General features: G+C 36.5%; 1 protein-coding gene across 3 annotated transcripts; it reads right to left on the reverse strand.

Annotated features, from left to right (window-relative positions):
- Positions 1–1727: 1727 nt before the first annotated feature.
- On the reverse strand, positions 1728–24036 carry LOC109084723 (semaphorin-4G-like). Of its 3 annotated transcripts, XM_042767936.1 has the most exons (17): positions 23681–24036; positions 21565–21621; positions 21325–21455; positions 20771–21072; positions 12855–13006; positions 12695–12757; positions 12000–12098; positions 11791–11881; positions 11605–11718; positions 11020–11174; positions 8386–8561; positions 6610–6748; positions 6232–6454; positions 5666–5781; positions 5402–5556; positions 3936–3997; positions 1728–3848 (listed from the first exon to the last, which is right to left on the reverse strand). In XM_042767936.1, exons 4-17 carry the CDS (start codon positions 20898–20900, stop codon positions 2869–2871), a joined length of 2655 nt encoding a protein of 884 aa, XP_042623870.1. In that variant the 5' UTR covers positions 20901–21072; positions 21325–21455; positions 21565–21621; positions 23681–24036; the 3' UTR covers positions 1728–2868. The 3 variants fall into 3 exon arrangements, with proteins under 3 accessions (XP_042623870.1, XP_042623871.1, XP_042623869.1); XM_042767937.1 differs by lacking the exon at positions 21565–21621; XM_042767935.1 differs by lacking the exons at positions 21325–21455; positions 21565–21621.
- Between the last annotated feature and the right edge of the window lie 281 nt (positions 24037–24317).

Here is a 24317-nt window from a genome sequence, read left to right on the forward strand (position 1 = left end):
AAACTTTGGGAAAATATTAAGTGCAAAACTTTCTGTGTGATTATAGGGAAGGCAGTGGATACACAATGACAGCAAACCGCTAATATTTAAATCGTGATGAATCACAGTTTATGACTAGAAGTACACCATAGGCGTACAGCACTTAGTCAACATTAAATCAAAATTGTTTACTTTCTTAATACGTGTTAATATTATGAACAATTCATCCTTGCACACTATTCCAAAGAAAAAAGTTTCATCACAATATAATAACTTTCTGCACCACTGAATCAACTTTTCAGCCTCTTGTGCTCATCAAGGATGCATTATTTGGTCAAAAATACTGTAAAAACAGGAATATTGAGAAATATTATTACAATTTCAAATAAATGTTTTCTATTGCAATTTATTTTAAAATGTAACTTATTCCTGTGACAGCAAAGCTAAAGTGTCACATGATCATTCAGAAATTAATCTGATTTGCTGATTAGGTGCACAAGAAACATTTCATATTATTGTCATAATTTGCCAAAAATCATGTTGTTGTTGTTTTTTTTTTTTTTATGAAAAAAAAACATTAACGATCAACATTTACAGAAACATAATAAAACAACTAAAAACTCAAAAATGCAGAATAAAAGTATTAATTTCTTTAAAAACTGATCCCCTAAATATTTGAACAGCAGTGTAAAACCCAAAAACCCAATAAAATTAGTCTTATGTTGACTTGTATAATGTATTAATATCAGTGAACCAAAAAGTCAGAATTTTATTTTTGACATAACATCAACATACAGTATGTTGACACCCATATGCAATTAGAAATAAGTCTCCCGGAAGACTGATCAAAAATGTTATATAGATCAGACAAGTGGTTGAAGCGCACAGATGCAAAATAACACCTGAATGAAAGGAAAACGTGAGAGAAGGTGAAAAAAGTCCGTGTGACGGCACTTGTGTTAGCTTCATGACTTACTGGCCAAAACAAGCACATCATGTCTCTCCCTACTCTTTCTGCAGTAAGAAAAGACTCCACATCTCTCTCTGCATCTTGATTGAGTCCTTGCTAAGCAGTGCTATTCCTGTCAGCAACACTGACAAACAGAGCAGCACAAGCTGGGAAAGCCACTAGAGAGAAACGACTAGAGCTGACTCAACACGTCTCTGCGTAACACTGTTGACAAACCAGAACAAAACCAGAGACACAATACACAAAGCAGAAATAAGACATACAGCTGTATAGATATTAGGACTGTCAGTTGAAATGTAATCAAATTAATTACAATATGCTGATTAATGAATCAAACTAATTTTAGTCAATATTTGTAGTTGAAACTACAATGTTGGGATCAGACGGCATAATTAAATGTGTTAAAATTTTTCATTAATATAGACTACTGTTCAAAAGTTTGGGGACAGCAAGATTTTATTTATTTAATTTTTATAATTAAAGAAATTAATACCTTCATTGAACAAGGACACATTAAATTGATCAGTGACTGTAAATATATTGTTACAAAAAATATATATTTAAAAAAAATGCATTTTGACCTTTCTGTTCATCAAAGAATCCTGCAAAAAATGTATTACGATTTCCAAAAAAATAATATAAACAACAACAACTGTCTTCAACATTGGTAAAAATAAGAAATGTTTCCTGAATACCAAATTGGCATATCAGAATGAATTCTGAAGGGTCATGTGACACTGAAGACTGCTGACAATTCAGCTTTGCCATCACAGGAATAAATTACATTTAAAAAAAATGGTTATAGTATTTCACAATATTGCTGTTTTTGTATTTACATCAAATAAATGCAGCCTTGGTGAGCATAAGAAGAAACTTAACCCATTAACCCCAAACATTTGAACTCTAGTGCATCAGAGTTTAACAAATTCATTTTAGTAAATTACAATAATAAACTGACAGCACTAATAGAAATACATTTATGTCTGAGGTTTAAAAGTCAATTAACCAGGTGCACTGTCATGCATTCAAAATGCAAAAAATAAACTAAATGCAAACTCATCAAACTTCAAACGTCCTGGCATTTGGGCTTTTACTTCCGTTTGTGAGCATCTCATTCGACAGGGTAATCATGCATCAGAGAGAGTGTTTCTTCCAATTTGAGATCTATTCACTCCTGACACACTGCCAAAGAGAAACACAACTCATCCCTGAAGGAGGCGTTGAATTCTACAGCTGAGTGGCTCTGAAAATGACCACCTCTGTATCTGTATAGATGTCACTGATGCACGTGCTTACACTCACTGCTCCTGCAATCTGACTCCAATCTAGTGTGAAACTGTGTAAAAAGTCCAAAGCCCAAAAACCTGTGCCCTCACATTCATGAAATGTTGCCAATAGGCTCGAAACCCAAACTCTTTTTGAATTATTAATGAACTAGCAAGGAAGTTTTGAAAATGCTCTGATTATTAGTACTTTGATAATAAAATGATTGTTTTTTAAATCAGGTGCAATTAAGCAAAAACAAAAAATCTGTAAACGTCTGCATTTGAGCAATAACACCACATTGACTATGTACAAATGTGCATTTCTTTGCTGAGAAAGTCTTTGGACAGTGTTCTTAAGTCTCTTACTTCTCCTCCTCCTTACTTCTCTTATGTCTTGCGTGTACTTGATTGAAGATCATCTTGTGATTTTTACACTTCAAGGTCCACAATCTAAGTGTCTTTAGCTACATTTGATGTCTATGAAATTCAAAGTAAATTTGACCAAACTCAGAAAAATTTTCACGAGATTCTCAAAGGCTGAAGTTGTATATCGAGAAACCATGAAGAACTTCAAAACATGTTTCTCTTGGCTCTTATACAAAATGTAAGCCTCCACACCACAAGGGGGCGATATAGTAGTGGTGCGAGATCATGCTACACTGAGCTCTCATCTGGCTGGATGTCCAGCTGTGTGTGTTTCCTCTTTTCTAGAATCTTGTTGAGCTCCTCGGTGAAGGAGTGGTAAAGCGGAGACGTCATTTCCGTGTCCGTCTGCCTCAGGAGCACGTAGCTATTCCCGTTCATCTTTCTTAGCACACTGGGCAACGTGGCTGACAGACCATTGGTATACTCCGATGCGGGCAGGGGCGGCGGCATAGGAAGTGGCGGCGCGGGCGGAGGTTCCTTGCTAGGCGTGGTCTGGATGTCCACTGGAACGATCTGTAGAAACTCTCCGTCTCTTGACATCGCTCTGCTACACCCCTCCGTTCTGCCATTGCAGTGGCTGGAGATGGTTTTAAGCTCAAAGTGAGAGCTCCTCTTTCTTTCGGCTGCTGTGTTTACAGACAGAGCTTGCTGGGAGTACTTTCTGGCATTGGGAGAGCTGCGTGCACAGAAGCTAACGTACAGGAGGACCACCGTTAGAACCAGACAAAGCCCACCGAGAACAGCCACCAGAGAGATATACATAGCCTCCATGTGTCTGTAGTTCTGGAGCTCCGGTCCAGAAGGCAACAGCCCCGGTGGGGGCGACAGAAGCTGCTCGACAGGGCCGCTGGAAGGACTCAGAGTTGGCGCAGTTGCGGTGGTGAATAAACTTTCGGGTAAAGCCGTTGGGCTCCCTGAAGGATGTGATGCAGGAGGTGGAACGGGTTGGACCTGTACCAAGTAACTGCGAACGGGAACCCAGACACCGTTCTCTACTGCGTAACAGCGGTAGTGTCCACTTTGCTGATTCTGAGTTCCAATGATAAGGAGGCCATCATTGCCGGTGCGGTAGCCGAAGTCTACACCATAACCTAGCAGCTTCTGACCGTTCAGCGTCCAGTGAGGGGTGGCCAGGTTAGAACGAATTTCACACTGTAACAGAACATCATCTCCTGCCATCACTGCACGTGTCCGGTGCATGACAAAACCTGTAAGATGTAATGTAAGGCATTATTAGTCTACTCTTAAAAGTCACCTGACTAGGCTGCTCAGAAATGATTCACATGCAAACACACCATCGCTTGTAATATTAGTACAGCCTCTGCTTCCCATCTGGACGTCCTGGACGAGACTGTATCTACAAGACACAGAGTTGCACTTATTAAAGTCATTAATCGAAGAATGCAGAACACACTGTGAAGGTATTTCGGACACTGGGCCTGAAAATTAAAAACAAGAGACCAATGAAACTAAAAATTGGCTTTAGCAAGAAAATGAGTCACTTTACTCACCAGCTGGCATTACATGGTTTAAATCACACTGCAAGAACAATAATCTGACTCTCACTGATGCACATCTTCTAGCAACTTTTATCTCATTGGAAAGTTTACCATCAGAGGTTTATTTAAGATGCCTAAAGTTGTTAATTTCTCAATATTCCTCATTTGTGTATTTCCATTCAAGGCAGGCTTATAATTGTGGAGACACAATGACCTCCACTGTTTATCATAAATGTGACCCTGGACCACAAAACCAGTCTTAAGTCGCTGGGGTATATTTGTAGCAATAGCCAAAAAACATTGTATGGGTCAAAATTATAAATTTTTCTTTTATGCCAAAAATCATTAGGATATTAAGTAAAGATCATGTTCCATGAAGATAATTAGTAAATTTCCTACCGTAAATATATAAAAACTTAATTTTTGATTAGTAATATGCATTGCTACGAATTCATTTGGACAACTTAAAGGTGATTTTCTCACTATTTTGATTTTTTTGCACGCTCAGATTCCAGATTTTCAAATAGTTGTATCTCAGCCAAATATTGTCAGATCCTAATAAACCACACATCAATGGAAAGTTTATTTATTCAGCTTTCATATGCTCTATAAATCTAAATTTTGAAAAATTGACACCTAAGATCTAAGTTTTGTGGTCCAGGGTCACAAATATACAAGACAAAAACAGCTAAATCCATTGTCTTTTTTTTTTTTTTGAAAAATAATGCAAAATACAGTTTCATGTAAAATAAATATTTATTATATACTGTATCATGAAAAACTACAAAAATAAAAATATTTATATAAATCGTATAAAAAGTTTCATTTTTTTTTTTTTATTTCCCAGATATTATAATTCTGACAATTCTAACTAACTAAATAAGAACTACACACAAGAATAATCATGCAAAACAATAACTAAAACCATAACTACAACATAAATAAAACATTTGTATGCTAGTTAATTTAGGCATCGCAACATTATAGCATAAAATATACCCAATAAAGATAATTGTTTTTTTTTTAAAATCTGCTATAGAAAAATATACTGTTTGAATCAAAATCTCAAAATAAGCAGAGATCATAAATCCAATATCTGCCAATAAAAGGTCAATACTGGTATCTGATATGGTGATATTATATTGTGCATCCCTAGTAATTTTTTGAAAGTTCATTGACACAAAAATTACTTTTGGACTATAGTAACATACACAGTACATATGTGAAAACTGTTATTAAAAACACCAGATGCCTGCACTTACCTGTTAGCATAAGCTGCTATTTCAGCACACACTCTACCATCCCAGCCGCAGAGCGGATCTCGTGCAAACACACAGTCATAACAGGAGGTGTAGCGCTCACAGGATGACAGGGGTACTTGCACCACTCCGGTGGCAGCGCTCACATATATACTGTTCTGTTGAACAAAAGTGCACATCCTAAGATTTTTGGCGCATCTAAAAGCATTTGTACTATATGCCTGGATTCTGTGCTGGTTTTTAATGGGTGCTAGGTGTATCATGTACCTGTTTATGTGATATCACCATGTTATTGATTGGTTGTTTCTTCTTAAACAGCTGAAGCTCCTCAATGATGTGAACACGGTCTCTGATCTTTATTGCCCTGTGTAACCACCCCTCATCTGGAGAGAGGCATACGAAAGGTATGAACCCAAATATACAGTTTCCATAAAAATATTAACTGTTTTCAACATTGATAATAATAAGAAATATTTCTGGAGCAGCAAGTCAGCATATTAAAATGATTTCTCAAGTATCATGTAACACTGAAAACTGGTGTAATGGCAGGTGTGAGGTTTTGCATCACAGGAATAAATTTCATTTTACAATATATTAAAACAGAAAATTTGTATTTTCATTGTAATAATATTTTTTACAATATTACTGTTTTTATTGTATTTTTATTCAAACAAATAGAGCCTTGGTGAGCATAAGAGACTATTTCTTAACATTAAAAAAATCTTACTAACACCAAACTGTTATAATCTTAATATCACAATCAAAAATCAATCAAAATGATCTTTTTAATCTCAATATCATAATAATAACTAACAAAGGAAATTGACTTTTACCTGTTCCAATGAAGAGCATGTCATAGACACGTCCATCCAAACCCACAACCTGTTTTACAGCGATCTTGGTGTAGTTTGCGCTCCTCTGGAGCAACACAGGACGTCCTCCCACTGGCTGGATCTGTCTGGACATTAAAGCATGTCTCCGGGCGAAATTCAGTACGTTGTCAGGGAGATCCCGGGAGGAATTTATGAGCAGGGCACGATGCTGATCAGTTATACACTATAGAGAAACAAGGCCACTGTTATGTAACATTCCCGAGAAGAGTGAAAATAGAAACAATGCAAGACTCCAATACGAGTCCCAAAGAGCTGTCATATTATAACAGATATTAGATATTAGAGAGTGACAGTTTATGAGACTATTTTGCATCTCACCGAACCAGGCCTCGGTCCTGGAACTTTCCCAGTGTACTCCCTCCATTTGGTGTCCTGTAGCTCCATGTAAGGCCCATCAAAAGCTATCTGGACATCTCTGAGGGAATACTGACACACTGCAGACATCTTAACATTTCTCCTAGCAGTAAGAAAGAGAATGAAAAAGGGGGAGAGATTAAAGGAAGTTTCCTGATTTAATAAAACTTAAGCATAAAAATGTTTCCTTAAAGGGATAGTTCACCCAAATACGCCATGATTTACTCACCCTCAAGCCATCCTAGGTGTATATGACTTTCTTCTTTCAGACGAATACAATCAGAGTTATATTTAAAAACATCCTAGCACTTCCAAGCTTTATAATGGCAGTGAATGGATGATATTCAATAGTCCAATAGAAGTCCAATAAACTGCAACCATCCATCATAAAAAGTGCTCCACACAGCTCCGGGGGGCTAATAAAGGCCTCCTGAAGTGAACTGATGTGTTTTTGTAAGAAAAATATCCATATTTAAAACTTTATAAACCGTAATATCTAGATTCTGCTAACCAGTGTGTGTGTGTGTGTGTGTGTGTGTGTGTGTGTGAGAGAGAGTCACCCATTCACTGCCATTATAAAGCTCGGAAGTGCTAGGACGTTTTTAAATATAACTCCGATTGTATTTGTCTGAAAGAAGAAAGTCATATACACCTGGCTTGTGGGTAAGTTAATCATGGGGTAATTCATTTTTGATTTTCCTTCAACCAGGTTATAAATACAGAATTTTATGGTATTGACACCATTGTGGAATTGCAAACATTGCTGAAAGACCAAATGTCTACATGTTGTTGGGCAAATTTAGTGAATTATTTACTAATTCGTTTGTGTGTGATTGATGAAGAAGAAATCAAGCTGTCATATCTTAAGGAGTGTTTTCTAAACTTACAAATGACTGTGAATCTGACTGAACCTGTATCCTTATAGCGAAAGACAAAGCTAATAAAGCACAGAAACAAACCCATTGCACTTTTTTCACATGTGGGACACAACACTAGGAAGTCTCAAAATGAAATACTAATGTTATTACTCCCTTCAGGCCGATAAATGGGTTTGCCACTCAATGCTCTGTCCTGTTTACTACCTGGAAATGGGTTTGATAGGAGAATTTGGTCCCCAACTAGTCTGTAGACATTTAAAGGGCAGTTTAATGTAGCATGACTCTGCATACTCTCTCTCTCTCTCTCTATTCTGCCAATTCAAATACTGGGCCAGTGTCCTGTGTCCTATTGTGAGTGTCCCTGCTATGGTGAGGAAAGCACATGGGAATATATACAGATCAGCTTTCATGCTAAAATAGTCAAAAAAACTCAGAGAATGAAGATAACAGGGTCACATGCTAGAAGATTAATGCTACTTCTGTTCACATCACATTTGACTGCAGCACTCCTCTCACTGTAAAACATTCAACCCACTAAAACTAAAGGCTTAGGTTTAACTGCAGCCTTACATTTTAAGCAAAATCAGTGTGGTGCCACAGTTACAACATGACTACAGTTACCAATTTTACTACTTTTTGACTACTATCTATCTATCCATCCATCCATCCATCCATCCCTTGCCTTCCTAGACAAAATTAAAAATTATAATTGGTGACAAAATTAATTCACTTTAAATTGTATCCTGTTTGGTACCATAATTCAAATCCAGGAACTGAACTGGTATTTAAAAAGGCATTCCCAGTTCTGTTTTAAATGGTACAAAACCTTTTCCAGGTTCACAGTCCAAGTGAATTTTCTCACCACTCAAGTCCAAAAACACCATAAAAGGCACTGTCATGTCCGTTGCTTCCCTCGACGACAAAAACGCTGCGTAGGACGTTGAAATGAAGCTCATAATCAGGAATGGCACACACCAATCTGGCCTTGAGAAAGGATGTCCACTTCCTCTGAAGAGTCCTCTGCCCTCCAATGTCACCCTGTGAAAGACAAACAAAAAGCATCTGACATAAAAATCAAAGCAAATTACATGTAAAAATATGGCTTATTTTTATTAATTCAATAGAGCAGTAGGAACGACACGATATACATATGTATTATGTGAAGTCTGCAGTTCTTTGAAAGCGGTCTCCTCAGGGGCATGAGTCACACTAGCTGTAGAAATATTAACAAATGATGAACACAATATCGCTCCATCTTACAATCTAAAGGGATGTGATATAATTGAGTTTAAATGATAAATTATGATAAGGTAGCTTTGCATCACACTGCAAATTCCTGTCAACTGTCAAAACAGAGGTATACTGAGAAGTATTATCCGTGGGAATTTCTACCAACCCACCCCATGGCATTTTGCATAATTCACATATACCCTTGAGAGCAGTTCACAGCCAAATGCACCAAGCACTGGTATGTAAAACTCTCCTGAATTAAACATTCAGCTTCAGATGACACAGTTGTGGGCACAAAAAGCTGTCCTAAATGTGCTAACAGCATTCTGCTCAGAAACAGACTCCTTCTGACTTTAGTAGTAACATGAGGGCCTTCAGGCTAATTGTGGTGTCAGTTCACATTCAGTCAAGAAGAAGAAAGACCAGAACTGAGGATGGTTTAAATATAAGAGTAAAGGAAATAGATACTTCTGTACAGTTTCTCCATAACAAAAGTTATTAGCAATGTTGTCACATGATCTAAGTATCAGATATATGTGTCACTGAAAATGGCAATTTCATTCTTTTTATTTCTAAAAAAGCACACTGTGTATACTTGGCTGTAGAAAAAACTTCCAATCTGTTAGGCAAACTATATCATAGTTGAAATGTAGAGAAACAGATTAGAGAGGAAAAATGAGAATTACAGAGAATGTACAGTGTTACATATGCTCATGAAGACATCTGGGGCAATACAATAATCATTTTCCTCCTGCTCATTATTGCCATTATCCCAGCATGGCATGTTTTTTTACTTTGACAGGAAATATTTTCATAATTACTATAAAATGTATTTATGATGCGTAAACACTGAAAAGCAATATTTACTTTAGAGTACCCTACGTAAAATTGCTATTTGGACCTTAATTGTGGACAACACATCTTTCTTTAAGTTTTTTTTTTTTTTGTGTGTGTGTGTGTGTGTGTGTGTGTGTGTGTATGTGTGTGTGTGTATTTTCTACGGAATCTTAAACTAATGCAAAGCAGAAATTAGGCTAAGCATTATACTGTGCTTTGTGGCTGATGAAACACCCATAATCTCTTGCTTCTGATAATTAATTTATAATTTTTTTGGTTAAAACATGGTAACTTATAGGGATACTGCTTAGTATTAACAGTTTGTTGCAGTACTCATTAGCAATTTATTTAACTTTTATTGTTGTTTTGTGCACTATTCACTGTTAGGGTGATCCTCGGTGAACCTGCTTGGTCAGAATAATTTCTCAGTCACTGAACGCAGTGCAAGTCAACAGAAGATATTTATAGTATAGTAAGTAAGAGTTGCCTACATTTAGAAGACAAATTGGACTAATTTAAAACATCTTCTAACTGTTCTTCAACATCTTCTTGAAGCTGATTGAACTTACACCAAAACTTGTTTGTTGGGGTAAGACTGGTGTTTTTAACTTACACACAAAGTCCAAGTACGTCATGTCCTTTCTTTCCATAATGTTATGCTATTTCAAATAAATGTGACACTGATGTGACACTGTAAGCCGCAGTAATGGCTGCTGAAAATTCAGATTTGCAATCACAGGAATAAATTACATTTTAAAATATATTAAAACAGAAAACAAAAAACAAACAAACAAACAAAAAAAAAAATCGCAATTTTATGGTATGTTCTTGGTGAGCATAAGAGGCTTCTCTCAAAAAACATTACAAATCTTACCAACCCAACCTTTTGAAGAGTAGTGTGTACGCGTGGATGTGTACATGTGTGTAATCAGGCACATGGATGTGTGTGGCCTACTTTGGACTGGAGCTTCTTTCCCTCCTAACTCAGTAAGTCAAACAGTAAGGGACCTGACCTGCTTCCCAGAGCTGTGAAGTGTTAGCTGCAGAGTGAATGCAGGCTTGATATAAATGAAGATATAATGGTGAGGGGAAAATGTTGCGTGGTTTATCCGAGCACAATGAAGACACTAAATGAGATGAGAGTAATGCAGGTGGGAGAGCATGTGTGGGAGAAGGAAAAAGAGCGAGAGTGATAGTTCGGGTAGTGGGGCTTTATCTGCCCGGCAACAATGGCAAACCATTGAACCTCCAGGAATGTGTGGCACATGAGGTCAGGCTGGCGCTGTCATGGAGCTTGGATTAATTTTAACTCATTTGAATTGTACTTAGGAGCGATAATGTAAATTTGAACACCAGATTTAAAAAACACAGAACAACATACAACGGTTTTTCTTCATGTGCTCAACTCAAGATATATCCTGAACTTTACCTTACACACACGGGCCACCCTGGCCACTTTGGTCTGACTGGAGTAAGCTGTTGGTTCTGTGTTCCTCTCCGTGAAGAAGAAGTAGAGTTTGTCATCATCCCCAATGGAGCTGTTGATGCTCTCTCTGAGTAACGCTGAGCCAACAAAATCTGACTCTACGAGAAAGAACATCAGCATTAACTGCTGCCCACACCACAATGGACCAATTATGAGCCTTACAGATCTTCATGTGTGTCTGGGAAGTTTCAAAGAACATTGTTTATCGATTAAAATATAGTGACTCTTTTGGGATCTTCTGTTCCTTTTAATGTTATATCTGTGCTATTACTTTTCTAAACAATCAGACTATTTGATTCTTGTTTGGCAGATGAGACAGCAAGTACAAATAGAACATTAACAGACGGACCTAAGCCTTAGCAAGTAACCATTCAGAATACCATAGCAACTAAAAAGAAACATGCAAAAAAAAAAAAACAGTCAGAGCACCTTAGCAATGCCCTAGAAACTACTTACAATACTCAAACTTTACGGTTGCACAGGAAAACACCATTTACATTCTACTTTTTCAAATAATGGTCAACTAACCCAGAAGCCATCGTGTTGGGGAATCATCTGTCCGCAAGTTGGGGAAGGGAAAGTTACGTCGTATATCAGGGATGCTGCGAAACTCATACTGGGAGGCAGAGTACATCTCACCATCTGTAACAGCAAATCTTATAGGTCACACTAGAAGAAACATGCAAGTTATGAAATAAGGTTATGAATCTTTACCTATTATAAATCCAGTGTAGCCCTTTGTAGGGTCATAAGGACATTTCTCCTTTCCCTCCTCAAAACGCACAAAGGTAAAGCGTGCCACATCCTGACCAAAACAAGGAGATTTCAAAGCACCATGCTCTATCTTATAGTACTATATAAAACATTCATGACTGCAATTCCTTTGCACTTTGATGTATAGAATGAGAGAGTAAACGTCTCACTATGTAAGCACAGCGTGGTCTGAAGGCATGTGTCCCGCAGGTGTATAGGTGAGTGTCATTGTATCTGTCCAGGAACCGCACATGATTGTAGCATTCAGTCTGTGATGAAACAAGCAAGAAATTATTCTAGAACACATATTATAAAATAAATAAAAATAAATAGATACATTATGCAGTACCATATGCAGACTTTAGGGGGTGCTGTGGAGACAACTGCCAATAGTCAAAAATGTTTTATTATTGTTTAAGAGTGTGAATCAAGGTTCTTATTGTTAACTAAACCCATTTAAAAAATTGTTACTTGAAATAAAATAAATGTTAACTGAAGAAAATCGATATATATATGGATTATATTTTGTTCTCACTCTCACTTCTTTACATCAAAACCACCATCAATTTTGCCTTTGTCAGGAAAATCAATGTTCATCTTGTTTTATGTCAACTGTGCACAAGAATCTTTTGAGCAAGTGATATATGGTTTCCTGTACGGTTGTCTATACATCATATATAGCACTATACAGCACTTCAGATGTGGTTTTCCATTTATAGATCCATTTAAAAGAAACTTTTACCTAAAGCAACTTAAAGTGAATTCAGGCTATTCATTTTACCAGAACTTATCAATCAATGACATGACATTCAATTGAGCTGCAAGATTTAGGGAAGGATATCCTACACATCAAGAATGGCAATACCTGATTGTTCTTTCCTTTGCTCAGGCACTGCCTCTTCTGTTCAGCAGACGCTGCCCATTCCAGCTGTTATATAGATGTGGACAACAGCTATGATCAGCCCAACTCCATTAGGTAGAGAAATAAAAAAACTGAACCTTATTGTGACAAAGGCAGAACTCACAGATAGAGAGATATCTGTGTCAGAGATGTTAGTGGTGTCCAGTTTGTAAATGGCTTCTCTGGCCCCAACATACAACAACCCTGGTCCATCCTCCAGTAACAGAGAGCTATAGTTCACTGCAGCTCCATGGAAACGATTACAACCCAGCAGCCCTGTGAACAGCGAGAGAGACCCAGTAAAAAAAAAACAGAGACAAACATTACTAAATCATGTCAACAACATAGAGATCCACTCATAGCTCTACACTGTTTGGTCTATTATTGGAAATATTTAAACTGAGATTAACAGATGGAGAGCTGAATCCGTATCAAATGGCAACAAAGAAAACATGACCATGAAAACATAATAATAAAGCAAAGCTCCATTCAGCAGCATGAGAAGTTATGGAATGAATTGCATTAATGTGACATAGCTTCACCACAAACTAAGATCTAACGTCACTGTAAAAAAACAAAGGCTGGCATAATAAAAAGAAAGAGGGAAAAAAATGTGAGGTGCTGTAAAAAAGTACTGGATTTAACACTTCCTGTTTTTATGTACAATGATAAAGTGTCTTTCTGAAATATTGACGTATTTGAGTGGTCTGCTTCCTCAAATTAAGGGCATAAAGTAAACCCAGGCAAATTCTGAAGGTTAAGGACTCGCCCATCTACAACACTGCATGCTGAGATTGCCTGCCCCATACTAAGAGACGGGTGGGCTATGCTGATGAGACTTGGCAGTATTAGGCCACATATCAACCATGGTACCCCTCAAATGCCCTTCCCCTAACTCTCAAAACACCCATCCCCCAAACACGGTGCTAAAGTCTACATCAGCAACAATATACAATAAATCCAGTATGTGAGCTTGGAACACAAAAGATTTGGAATCAGAATTGAAAAGTGATCATATTTTCCATCCTCTTTCTGAGTAGTGTACTAAAATACTCTCAGAGAGAGAAACAAATAGTATGGCCATTGTATTCCAATTACAGAATGAATAACACTAATTAGTCAGCTCATTTTGGTAAATCAAAAGCATACAGACAGTCCCTTTCAAGTAAAGTCTGTTCACTTATTGGCCATATTCGCCGCACCTCTGAACGCCTTCTACTTGAATGGAGAAATCCTGAAATCTCAAAAACTGCCTGCCACACTCACATTTCCAATTATCAACAAAGTCTGACATAAATTGTCCCTTAAATGTTTTTTCTTATGCTCAAATAGCATTACAAAAGCAGTTTGGTTTTCAGTTTGGTCCAGCGAATGTGCTTGTGCAGCCATAAGCACATCTCAGGACACTGACTGTTTCTATGACAACCAAAGTCTCTAACTGCAGCTGCAGTGACACCATGACTATGATTGGCTCTTTTTTTTTTTTTGTAAGGTGGCACTTTTTCCGCCATACGAGTGCACTGTGTCTGTATTGCATATATAAAGTCTTTAATTCAGAGCAGCAACCAGAGTTTTCCTATTCCCTAACGAATGCCTCTTATAAGCCGATTCTTTTTTGTGAACCAAAAGCATACAGCACAACCAGTGTAGTCTAATTCCAAAACGAATGACTCTTATGAGCCAGTTCTTTTTAGTGAATCAAAAGCATATAGAGAAAACAGTGTAGCAGTCCGATTTCTGAATTAATGACTCTTGTGTGCTGGTTCTTTTTGGTGAGTCAAAAACATAAGGTAAAACCAGTGTAGTCTAAATCCTGACTGTGAGTCGGTTCTTTTTAGTGAACCAAAAGCTTACAGTGCAACCAATGACTCTGGCTTTTTTTTATGAATCCTAAGGCATACAGCGCAACCAAATTTTTTGGGTGAATCAAAACCATACAAAACCATACAAAGTGCAGTCTGGTTCCTTAACGAATTATTATAATGAGCTGGTTCTTTTTAAAGAATCAAATACATACAGCTTACAGCTTACTGAGATTTAATTCAGAGGGGTTACAGACTGGTTATTTATATGACATTGCATAAAGATACACATTATGAGCTCTGACAGTAATATTTTACAAATATCAACACTAAAACAAAGCAGTGCAGGTCTAGTGTTGTTTGAGCTAGCGTGAAAATGAGTGACAGTATAAACCAAAAAGTCAAGGCCATGAGGATCTAAACTGTCAATCAAAGAAAGGTCGCAACAGACCTGGGGGTTGCTGTGCGAGTGGGAGGGCCAAGGGCTAAAATTACTCATAACAGGAAAGAAAATATTAAGTCATGCAAACACGATTCAAGACCTCAGGCAAAGTGACGACATTCTGTTTGTGTTGTTGATCCTTGTGTCTCATTGTGTAGATAGAGAAAGACGGGGACTGTAACACACACACAGTGATGAGTTCAGTGCTGACGATAAACTGAGAGATCACACAAAAGCCCAAAGCTTGTGTGTCCTTGGACTATGTGTGCACACAGCCACTCATACACACACATCCACACCACTATTACTTTTTATAATCACATATCAGGATTTAAGAAAAGGGAGAATACAGAAATTTGGATGTACGTTGCTAGAAATTATAAGAGAGTCCCATATTATAAACATCTGACATGTTTGTCTCTGGAATACTTGATTTTAATTAGTCAATCATGGCACTGAGTGGTCAAATATTTTCATATAATGACTGCTAAACTCTATATCTGGGCACTGTCTATGGCAACATACCGCTGCTGCTATATTGTCTCATTTGTGTCTCACTTTTTTCATATCAATGCAAGTTAAAATATCTCATTACCACCATCCTGAGACTCAAAATGACTAGTTACTAATTACTATATATATATATATATATATATATATATATATATATATATATATATATATATATATATATGATGACTATAAAACTGTTAAAAAAAAACTTTCCAGCAACACTTAAAAGAATATTGGGGATGCAGTCTTTGTCACATTACCAATAGATAGTAAGAAGATTAAAAAACTTTTTTTTTACTTTAACCAGCAAATTATTTTTCTGAAGCATTTTGTATTCAATTCAATTCAAATTTATTTGTATAGCGCTTTTCACAATACACATTTTCAAAATGCATTACAATTCATAACAATCAATATTAAACAATCATTTAACATTAATGCATTTTATGTATACTAATTTCATCCTTTTTTATCATTATAAATATTATATTAATTATTGTTTTATTAATTATGGTATTTTTACTTGTTTTCATACAAAGTAATTGATTCTTATTGTAGTGCTTGTTTTATTTGAAAGCATTTTGAGCTGCATTTCTTGTATGAAAGGTGCTATATAAATTTGATTTATAAAAAAATATATATATGTATATGGCCAGAAGCTCTAGTCCCAATTTAAAGCTAAAAATTAAAACATGAAAATACAAGATATTTCAGTTAATCAGCTTGCAATGTATAGGAATACCAGGACAGTTATAGAATACTACTGCTCCCTGTTGCATGCTTTCACTGAAAATGTTCATATGCAGATTAAAATGTTATGGTTTTTAAAAATGCTGTCATTATTTTGTGTTAAGAAATTTACTTATGATTTTTTTAAACTGTAAATGTACATGGAAATCTTCAATAAAGAATATATTTATGTTATTTATTTTAGGCTATTTGCATTTATTTCTGTTTAAAATTAGGGGACCAACAAGAGGGTTCCTACGTTGCACTCTTATAAATAAAGGTTCTTTACTGGCATATATGGGTCCATGAAGAACATCTGACATCCATGGAACCTTTCCACTGCACAAAAGTTCCTTTACATAGATAATTAAAAAATTCTTCACACTAAAAAATGCCTCTTTTAAGAACTGTTCACAGAAAATGTTTCTTCTATGGAATTTCTGCATAGGTGTATAGGCTTAAAAAAACAAAATTACACCAGTATGACATGCACACTGTGTGTCAATGAATCAGTTTTCATCTAATTATTTGCAGCACTCCATGATCACAATTTTTAAAAAACACTTTCTTTCGGAACTGCTGTTATTCATAACATAACGGCAAACAAGGGTCTCGGGTCTCACGAAAAATAGCCTCTGGCCTGCTAGTGCACAAACTGCCCTACCGCACCAGCTTATAAAAACAGACTGACTCTGTCCATCAGTGAGGGAACAAATCCATGAGCAGAGTCAACACAGCGCCCAAGGCCTCCTGTTGTGTTCTAGCAGTGTGTGGTTTGTTTACTGTTCCCTAGAATGAACACTGGAACCAAGTTTCAACCACACAACCTTGGTGCCAAGCTGGTAATATACAAATTTTGCATTCAGTTTATATGTATGAACTTGTATTCTTCTAATATTACAGTATATGTGGCTATAAATGCATGACATATGAAAATATGACAGTGTGTGGGAGGCTGTGTTATGGCTCAAGGACACACTACAAGGGCTAAGAATTGTAGCTCTCACCTCATGCTACAAACCCATGCATCTTTGTAGCATCTGTGTGTGTTTTTGAGACTTGACTGTTGACTCACTCCAACCCTGGTCCAAACAAACCTGGCCAGGCAGACGCGTTGCTCGTATGTCCAATCGGAATCGTGTTTGCTAGGGGGCAAGCACTGACTAAATAAATACTGACACTGGGTGAGAACAGTCAGCTTCAGACGTGATCAACATTACACATAAATATACTTAATCTTAATAATCTTACATCTCACAGTACCACAACACATACTAACACAAACAGAGCTCTGTATTGTATTGTGTACCAAAATAAAGTAATATGAGCCCAGATTTTTTTTATACATACTTGATTAAATGACTTGACATTTAATATATGCTTTTCATTTCAAATAATTTAAAGTGAGCTAACTACAGATCTGCTTCAGCCACCTTTTGATAAACACCTTGTCCAAAAAGCAATAATGGTCATTGATTGGTTCCAATTCTTGGCAGTGAACTGGTCGTTAACATTGTGGCAAAGTCCAAATCAAGTGTAAACCAAGCTCCCGATGATTAGTAATTTGTCTGTCCACAATAGTGAAAATGCTGCTAATCACAGGTAATCTGGAATTCTAGACGAATGAGATTTCAGAGATGACACAAAAATAAATATGAATAATACTAACAGAATGCTAGACATTTTTTAATTTGATACAGTTGCTGCATATGAATATGCCTACTTCCATACTATACTATAGGTGAAAAACAGAATGTGAAAAGAGCATTATGTCCGAATTCATAGTATTCATTTCGTCTAAACAGTAGATGAAATGCACCTGGATGACCCACTACTTCCACTAACATTCGTTAGTGCACATTCAGTGGACACTTTACTATCCCATAAAGCCACGAGAGAATTTGTGAATGGCAGTGAAGTGACACAACTGACACTTGTATGTCATGTGACATTAATAACATGGCGGATGTACGTCTATTTTTTAACGATCACAAAGTTTCAATCCAAAAATTGTACTTACTAATATGCGATTTCAGACACTGCTAGTCTTAAAAGTGCAACATTTGGCATTAGCATGCTAATTAATAGTAAAAAAAAAAAAAAAAAAATTAAGACAAAAATTGGTAAAACAATACAAAAAGAACTTGAAAAGAGTCATACATTTTAAAAATTGTTTCACATCAGGGAAATTCGTTGTTTTTTTTTTTGTTTTTTGTTTTTTTTTGGAGAAGAAATCAAAACTGGTTTTGAAAAAGCATTTATGCAGAGAAAATACAAAAAAAAGTAATTCCAGAACAATAAAATAAATTTCAGACACACTAAACCCTTTTTGCATAATATAAATATAATCTGTACCATGATGCCAATGTAAGCAACCACAAATGTATGTTTATTATTGATGTTATTTCTGTACAAAAAGAAGGAAGTAGATGGCACCACTTAAATCCTGTCACCAAGACAACAGCAACCCCCACGCAGATAAAACCCCCTCCATCAGAGGGCTGGATTCTGTGGTTTTGGTTTATCAAGCCTACCTTTTTATGAGTCCCGGAGGAGAGCTATTTTTCTTAAAGCATGTTTAAAACAAACAGTGAACGTGAGGCATGCATTTTAAGTGTCTTTTCTGTGATCCTTAGTGTTTTCAGGAAATCTTACCTTTCTGCTCAAACAGTAAATATAGATCTAGCTTTTTCTCCGCAGCAGTTTGCCTCGACTGAAATGTCTCCTGACCTTACACGATAACTCTCATACTGTGATTTTATTTATCAAACGTTCAACAGAAACTACCCACACCATTTGACCAATGAGTTATTGCAATTTAACATAACTTTTCTATTTTAACAGTAATAGAATAAATAAATAATTTAATTAATTAATAAAAATACTAAAATTACTCAAGGTCTTAGATATTCAATAGACAGACACAGAAAAAATCAAGAGATACATGCAGACGTCTCTTAAGACCCCAGATGCACTTTTCTCCTCACCCCGCTACCCCAGACGAATTACACATGTATACATATTTCATTTCAGCATTATTTCAGGTCTGCTAAGCACTATGAAAACCAGACAGCCATGAACCCAACGACCTGCAGATAAAAAGAAAACACTCCATGTACTCAAACCCACTACAGCAAAGTATTAAAGCAAGTTAGCACCTTTCGTTACACCCACAAAATGATCTTTTCTTGAATTCAACATTTTAACACTCTCTCCGAATAGACATATTGTAAGACACAAGCGTGATTTAGCAGAGATTCAACGCTCTTACATGCATGTCTGTACACTCTCCCTTCTCTCTCTGTATGCTCTAGCTCTCCCTCTCATCTCAAGAGAGCCAAAATATAGGTCAAGGACTTGAGTCAACCAGGGCAAGGAATAAAATACAATAATGAAGACAAAATTACACGAACAAGATCTGCAGTGTCTGAGCACAAATCATCGGCACGAATGGATTGTATGAGCCATTATGCAGCAGCAAACTTTAGCAACACTTAAGTTTAAGCACCTGAGTGGGTAAAGATGTACAGAAGATGTCATAACATTCTCAATCATTTTACAAGTATGTCAATTATCTTACATGCAATGAAGTAAAAAGGTGATGTATATCATTTTAATGATGTTAAAATGCTTTCGTATCTCATATTCTCGTCATTCATTGGCTGATTCCACTTAAAAATGTGAACACTGGCTCTATGGGGCTATCAAAACATCGCTCTATTTGTTGGAGCATCCTGACCAGCCAGAAACAGCACAACTGGCTTAAACGATGGTGTTAGTGTGATTTTTTGATGAAAGAAGAGCATTTATGTGAAATAGAATGCTTTTGTAACATTGTAAATATCTACTGTCACTTTTGATCAATTTAATGCTGAATAAAAGTATTAATTTCTTTCAAAAAAAAAAAAAGAAACACTACATGATACACTATCATGGATATGTTTCAAATCCATCACACACTGAGAGCCCATGTGTTAGTCCAGGCTAACCTCACAGGAGTGAGTGTGGCCTAACCTCACTTTATATTCTCACAGCATCTGCTGTGTGAATCTCGTGAACTGGGCCAGGACAAGTGAGAAGGGCTGTTTAATAATATCCAGAGAACTGCCATAGCCTCCAGCACTGCAGGCAAAACAGTGTCAAACACAATCAGCACAGCCCTTTAAATGAAGAGAGACACACCTGATACTTTTATTGACTATGGAAACTACGTAAACACCAAAGTTAATGCATGATGTGTAATTCGAGGTATAATATTTAAACAAATCTTATTTAACAAGAAAATCAAATGTAATAAGAATCTAAAAAACATCAAGCTTTAAGTTTAAAATTATGAATTTCAGTCTTTCAAAAGTGTTAATTCAATAAAGACGAACATTCATTCATATGAAATTCTTTGCATTTCAATTAAACATTAAGATCTGAATTTTGCAACCTCTTTGTTACCTCAATTCAAACTCAGTTCAAATTCAGGAATCGAAATGAGCTTCAAAAGGCATTTACAATTCAGTTCTGACTAGCACACAACACTGAATTACATGTAAAGAGCCTTACCACTGACATTTACAGTTGTCCTGGGGGTGACATCCATATCAAGAACTGGTCCAAATGGAAAACCCCAAATTATAGGTATTAGGTATCCAAACACCATCAGCATGAAGTTGGGCTGTTTGGTCTGCCGCATGATCAACAGGATATACTGAGGTTCTGCTAAGATCCAGGCAGGTTCCTCCAGCAGTACTTTGCTGAAGATGATGTTGTTGTGTAATGGATGCTGATTCACTAGAACAAGCTCCCACTTCCAGCAGTGCAGTCATGGGCTGCTAACTCATCCTTGCTCTGTCAAAGGTTTCCCACTGCATTGGCAAGAAAAAATGAGTAAGTCTCTGCCTTCCCGAGACACATATCGAGAGCAGATGGCTTGATGAGAAAACACGTCATACACAAGTGCATTCACTAAACATCTCATAGTGCAATGCATGTCTACTGTATCAAATGCTATTATCAAACCACATTGCATGAAAATGTGCAAAACAATTAACGTTCCTGTAGCTGGTACATCATGGTGCTTGTTTCTCAGGAAACACACAAACTAATAAAATACTTACAAATTTGGATAAAAATGCACCAACTGCAACATTTCCATGAGGTTTCCTCAAAGCAACAAACCCATTTTCTTCACTTTCCAAGCACATGATGCATATAAGATGACAATAAATGGCTCATATTGAAGGGACACCTTTGAACAAAACAATACAAAGATTTTACTTGGTCATGCTGAAGTCCAGTCAGTCATTTTAAATGAACTGTTCGACCAAAAAATGAAAAATGACTGAAAATCCACTCACCCTCTGTTTTTATCAGCTGTTTGAACTCTCATTCTGACGGCACCCATTCACTGTACACTGTCAGAAAAAAGGGTACAAAAGTTGTCACTGGGGCGGTACCTTTTCAAAAGGCCTACCTTAGTACCTGGAGAGTACATACTGGTACCTTAAAGGTACATATTAGTACCTAAAGTTTACATATAGTACCTAAAATGTACAAAAGTGTACCTTTTGAAAAGGTACCGCCCCAGTGACAGCTTTTGTACCTTTTTTTCTGAGAGTGAGCAAGTGATGTAATGCTAAATTTCTCCAAATCTATTCTGACAAAGAAACAAACTCATCTACATCTTGGATGGTCCAAGGGTGAGTACATTTTCAGCAAATTTTCATCTTTTTCTGGCATGATGTACAATTGTGGAGGATGCACAATTTTTGGCTCTGGAGAACTGCCTCAAAAGCAGATTTTGTAGCTTTTGATTCACTTTATAGTGAGTAAACTTTATTTCAAAACACTTAGTGTCACAGAAATTCTTTGTATATTATGAGGTATCGTTTAAATGTGTTTGTTGTCTAGAAACAGCATTTTGTGATGGTGAAATAGATATGGATGCAGTGGATACAGATACAATGGATGCAGCCACTATATATCATATTGAAGTGAATATAAATGGCTTTGCTTTGCTCCAATTTCTTACTGGAAAGCTGCTGGGTTAATGCATATCACTCCATCTATTCAGACATATACTGTACCATAAACACATAAGCATTAACACTTCTCCTGTTACATTAAGCACCCTGCTCAGGGTAGTACGGACAAGAGACACGCCAATCTAAACACATCACATTACAAAAGTAAATTTGCCAGCCTGCATATAATACTCTATATACTGTACTTAGTACATACAGAAGCATTAAGCATAGAGAGTTATAAAATAAGGAATCATTTCTGATATAGCCATCTGTCAGTTGAACAATATAAATACTATATTTCCAGTCTGACATTTCTGCAGATGGTGAAGAAGTACCTCCAATCGCCCAAATGTGAGATTTTATGGCATATCTCACTAATTCTCCATCTGCACTTAATCTAGTTTAGCTGCGCTGAAAGAGTCATGAGAGATTCTGAAGAAATGAGAACTTTCAATACTGATTACTGCATCCTGAAATGCTACTCATAATTATGCATGTCAAAATAGTTCATGCGTCCATTCCATCATACATTATAACCAGTTCTCATTCAGGGTGAGATATGTAAAATAAATAATGTTTTATTTGATGTAATGGGAACTGAACCATTCAAGAATGCACTAGAATTTTTTTTTTTTTTAATAAATGATTCTAGACTGATTTGCTGTCTGAATTTCTAAATGCGTCTTTTAGTCACATTAGTAGACCTAAATGTTACCTGCTCCATCTGTCGTTCTCTGTCATAGTGATGCAATTTTACTTGTATAGAAAAGATATTAAAAATAATAACTTAATCCAGCACAGGAAATAAACCGAGGACATGAACAGTGTTAATACAACCTCTGATCCAACTAAAGACTGCACATATAAAATACATGCTACCAATTTATTAAGTTTAAATTGTATTAATAATTAATATTAATTTAGCAGGGTTGTATTAATTACGTCTTACATTTATAAATGCTACAATGAACCAAATTTCTAATTTTACATATGCATTTCTCAACCCCTGATCAACTCTATAAAAAAAGAAGCTCTATACTGACATCTCTGATTAATCACTCAGGACCCTTCACTTCATACAAATCAGGTCTCATAGCATCAGATTTAAACAAATATAGTCTATTAGATAGATAGATAGATAGATAGATAGATAGATAGATAGATAGATAGATAGATAGATAGATAGATAGATAGATAAAAGTGTTTTAGTTGTGCCTGCGTGTGGTCTAAGATAAGATTGCACACCACTGCGGTATTTTTAAAGGACACTTCTGGCACTCATTCCCAGTCACCTTCACCTGCGTGTAGAGATCCCAGCAGGCTCCGTTTATATTACTACAGATTATGCGCAAAGATAGGCTACCTACTAATAGCCTAACTACACAGATGTTATAAAAAGCACATGCAAAATGTCAAAGATATATCATAAACTCTGTAGTTACATTACCTGGCTGTTTCAGAAAAAAGTGAGCATCAGTCACCCTGTGTTTCCATATGATCCCCTGTTGTGCCGCTAATGATGTCTCTGCTTCAGAGATCTGATTGTGTACTGCGCTGCATGCTGCACGCTCCTCAGAGCAGTCTCAGGTAAAGCCAAGCCACGCCTCTCTGGCTAATATTCATAAGCGACCACGCCTCCTCTACTATCTGTCCCAATGTCACTTCTCTAAAGCATTGGTTTACAGCATTTTAGATTTATTAAAGTGTTGTTGTTGTTGTTTTGAGAATCCAACGGACTTGTGCGTTCGTCGGGGATGGAGGGTTAAATATGCGACCATTGTGACTCGGATTCAGTCGCTTCATTTGTATTGGTTGCCACCTAGAGGTTAGTATTAAAAATTCAACATGTAGGGCACGCCGAGGCTAGTTGTCACATGGGAGGCGGGAAGTCATAAGAGCTGTATTTCAGTAACTATATAACAAGTCATTGCTTGTTTTTCTAACAGTATTTTTTTCTCTCTTAAATAATTTTTTTCTGTCCTCCAAAATAATATCATCTTATAAGTGCTAAATATATTGGATAAAAAAAAAGACACAAAAAGTTATAATTAGGTATTTTCCCATAAATGACAAGTTGTTTAATG

The sequence above is a fragment of the Cyprinus carpio genome, chromosome A12, assembly GCF_018340385.1.
Source record: "Cyprinus carpio isolate SPL01 chromosome A12, ASM1834038v1, whole genome shotgun sequence".
Classification (NCBI taxonomy): domain Eukaryota; kingdom Metazoa; phylum Chordata; class Actinopteri; order Cypriniformes; family Cyprinidae; genus Cyprinus; species Cyprinus carpio.

Coding starts and splice junctions, on each gene's coding strand:
- LOC109084723 (XM_042767935.1), bottom strand. CDS start 20,900: ATGCGGCAGACCAAACAGCCCAACTTCATGCTGATGGTGTTTGGATAC. Junction 11,882..11,999: donor GACCACGCTGTGCTTACATA/GTGAGACGTTTA, acceptor TGTTTTGGTCAG/GATGTGGCACGCTTTACCTT. Junction 6,455..6,609: donor CAGGACCGAGGCCTGGTTCG/GTGAGATGCAAA, acceptor GTTTCTCTATAG/TGTATAACTGATCAGCATCG.